This window comes from Mus caroli, unplaced genomic scaffold, assembly GCF_900094665.2.
Source record: "Mus caroli unplaced genomic scaffold, CAROLI_EIJ_v1.1 scaffold_12688_1, whole genome shotgun sequence".
Taxonomy (NCBI): domain Eukaryota; kingdom Metazoa; phylum Chordata; class Mammalia; order Rodentia; family Muridae; genus Mus; species Mus caroli.
This window is the reverse complement of record NW_018388518.1, coordinates 33,355-35,694: the sequence shown is the minus strand read 5'-3', so window position 1 is coordinate 35,694 and position 2,340 is coordinate 33,355. Positions and strand designations below refer to the sequence as shown.

The window sequence follows — 2,340 nt, the reverse complement described above, 5'->3', positions numbered from 1 at the left end:
TGTGTGTGTGTGTGTGTGTGTATGGATGCATGTCTCTCTGTATATATGGCCATCTCTATGTCTTTGTGTCTTTCTCTGTGTGCCTTTGTCTTTTGCTTTCCTATCCTTCTTATTTCCCCCCTTTTCTTTTTCTTCTAAGCATATTTTAGAAAATGTATATTTTGTGACTTCAAACACAAACCAATATGCTTTTTACCTTGAAGGAGCCTAAGGCAGACTCATTCACAGCTAATCTGCATCACATGACTTCAATTTCCTAACTCCTGGTGCTAAGCTTAAGATTATGAAATGAGTTTCTTATAGGTAGCTTAAACATAATAACATGAAGAAGGTTTGATTCTTCTCTGAAAAAATGTATTCATTTAGAAATCATTATATCTAAAGAGTAGAGTCTCTACTTACTCTAGAGATTCCTTCAGAATAACCAGCTCAGGCTCTCTTCGAGAACTTCCTCTCCTCCTACCCCTATGGAGGACCCTGATTCACACACTGTCTACCATGGTAAAGAGGGTCAGAGTGCAGGGAGGCTTTGGATCATAGCTTCCCAAACTGTCCCTAAATTTTATTTTGTGGAAAAGATTTATATCTTTTTAAATTATGTGTACCTATATGGATCTGTGTATGCGATAGTACCCAAGAAGCAATAAGAGCACATCTAATCTCTCAGAGATGTCATTATAGGCACATACAGTCTGCCTGGCATGGTACTAGAAACTTATCTCAGGTCTTCTGCAGGATCAGCAAGCAATCCTAGTTGCTAAGCTCTGTGTTGTATGTCACCCCTGACATTAGGCAACCAGAACAAAAGGTATTCACAACTCAAGAGAGGGAGATAAACAAGTAAGAGAGAATGTGAAAAAAAAGTTTGAAAGTGCATCAGACAGAAGTTAAAAAAATGAAAACATAATTTCACTAATTCTGTTGGTGAGTTCAGGTTTACAGAGGAGCATCTGTGATCCATGGGATACCCAAACACTTACTCTGTCTGACATTTAGATAAATGTGAAGAAGGAAGGAGGGGGGAAGAGGGAAGGATGAGATTAAGGCCTGATTTTAGATAGTGGAAACTACCAATAGTTCACTTTTACTTTTGATTTCCATTGTAAGTTACTTCGGAATCAAGTTACCAACACGCAAGTCCTATACAGTGAGTTTGGGTCAAATTCTTCACATAAAATAGGTACCTGGAAGTTCAAATGCCTTAGTTAAAAATAGGAAGATGGCTCAGTTACCAAAGGTGCTTGTTGTGCAAGTATGAAGATCTGACTTTGGATCCCAGTGTTCATGAAGAAGCGGAGAGAGCTTCTGGTGCACACATCTGTGATGCTAGCACTAAGAAGGCTCCCAGAGGCACACTGGCCAACCAGCCAGACAAACCCACTCAGTGTGTTCCAGGTTCAGTGAGAGACTCTGTCTGAAAAAGTGAGGCAGAGAACAATTCACTAGTACATATTATGTCAACCTCTAGCCTCTATATGTGTCTGCACACAAGGTCATACACATTCACACCCATTGGCTGTTTCTGATAGTAGCACAAGGGACTTGTGTGTGGAGAAATAGAGGCAGGGTTGCTATGAATAAGCTGAGGATTCAAAGAAACTTTCCTGAGCTCCTGCCTGATGGACCCAAAAATTCCAATCAGTCAGGTGTGGAGCAGACCCTTCAACATTTGTGTCCTAGGGAAAGCAGAACCCCTTTCCACAGCATCAGAGGTCAGAACTGTATTCAGTCCTGCTAAAACAGATATCACAGTTTTGGGGTAGGGTGAAAGGAGGAGGCTGTTGGGATGTACTCAAGATTATAGTACACTGGACTATATTTCTGACCTGAGGCTTTCAACTCTAACATGTGTATTTCTTACTTATCTTCCAGCCTTTTCCCAATTAATCAACAGTCCAGTAACATGCATGAGACATCTAGGCTCATGCCAGCGTTCATGCTATGGAGGTTTTCGACCGGTTGGCCATTGTGGCCATCCTAAAATCAGATGCTGCCACAGAGAATAGATTAAAAAAAAAAAAAAACAAGAACCAGCAACGTGAATAAGTGCCAGAATTTGCTTCGCCATGAATATGCACAAAACAAACCCAATTAAAGTTCTTTGATTACCTTCTGTGACTCCCGTTTCAAGGATTACGACCGTCTTTTGACTTTTATGGGGACATATACACAGTACATACAGGATAATCACCACACACATAAAATTAATAATAGCAGTAATAATTATAATTTTAAAAATAGAGTCATTGAAGAAAACACTTTACCTTCAGCCTTCACACTCATGTACACATGTGTTCACCTGACCAAGCCAGCTCAGTCAGTCTACATGTTCTCTAGGGC

At 40.3% G+C, this 2,340-nt stretch overlaps 1 protein-coding gene across 1 annotated transcript in view; it reads left to right on the top strand.

Moving 5' to 3' along the window:
• LOC110287653 (beta-defensin 6-like) overlaps positions 1 to 2,006 on the top strand; it is a 2,312-nt gene extending 306 nt beyond the window's left edge. The window contains exon 2 of the mRNA XM_021154216.1: positions 1,855 to 2,006. Coding sequence (XP_021009875.1) covers positions 1,855 to 2,006 — 152 coding nt within the window. The remainder of the gene's footprint in view (positions 1 to 1,854) is intronic.
• The last annotated feature ends 334 nt before the right edge of the window (positions 2,007 to 2,340 follow it).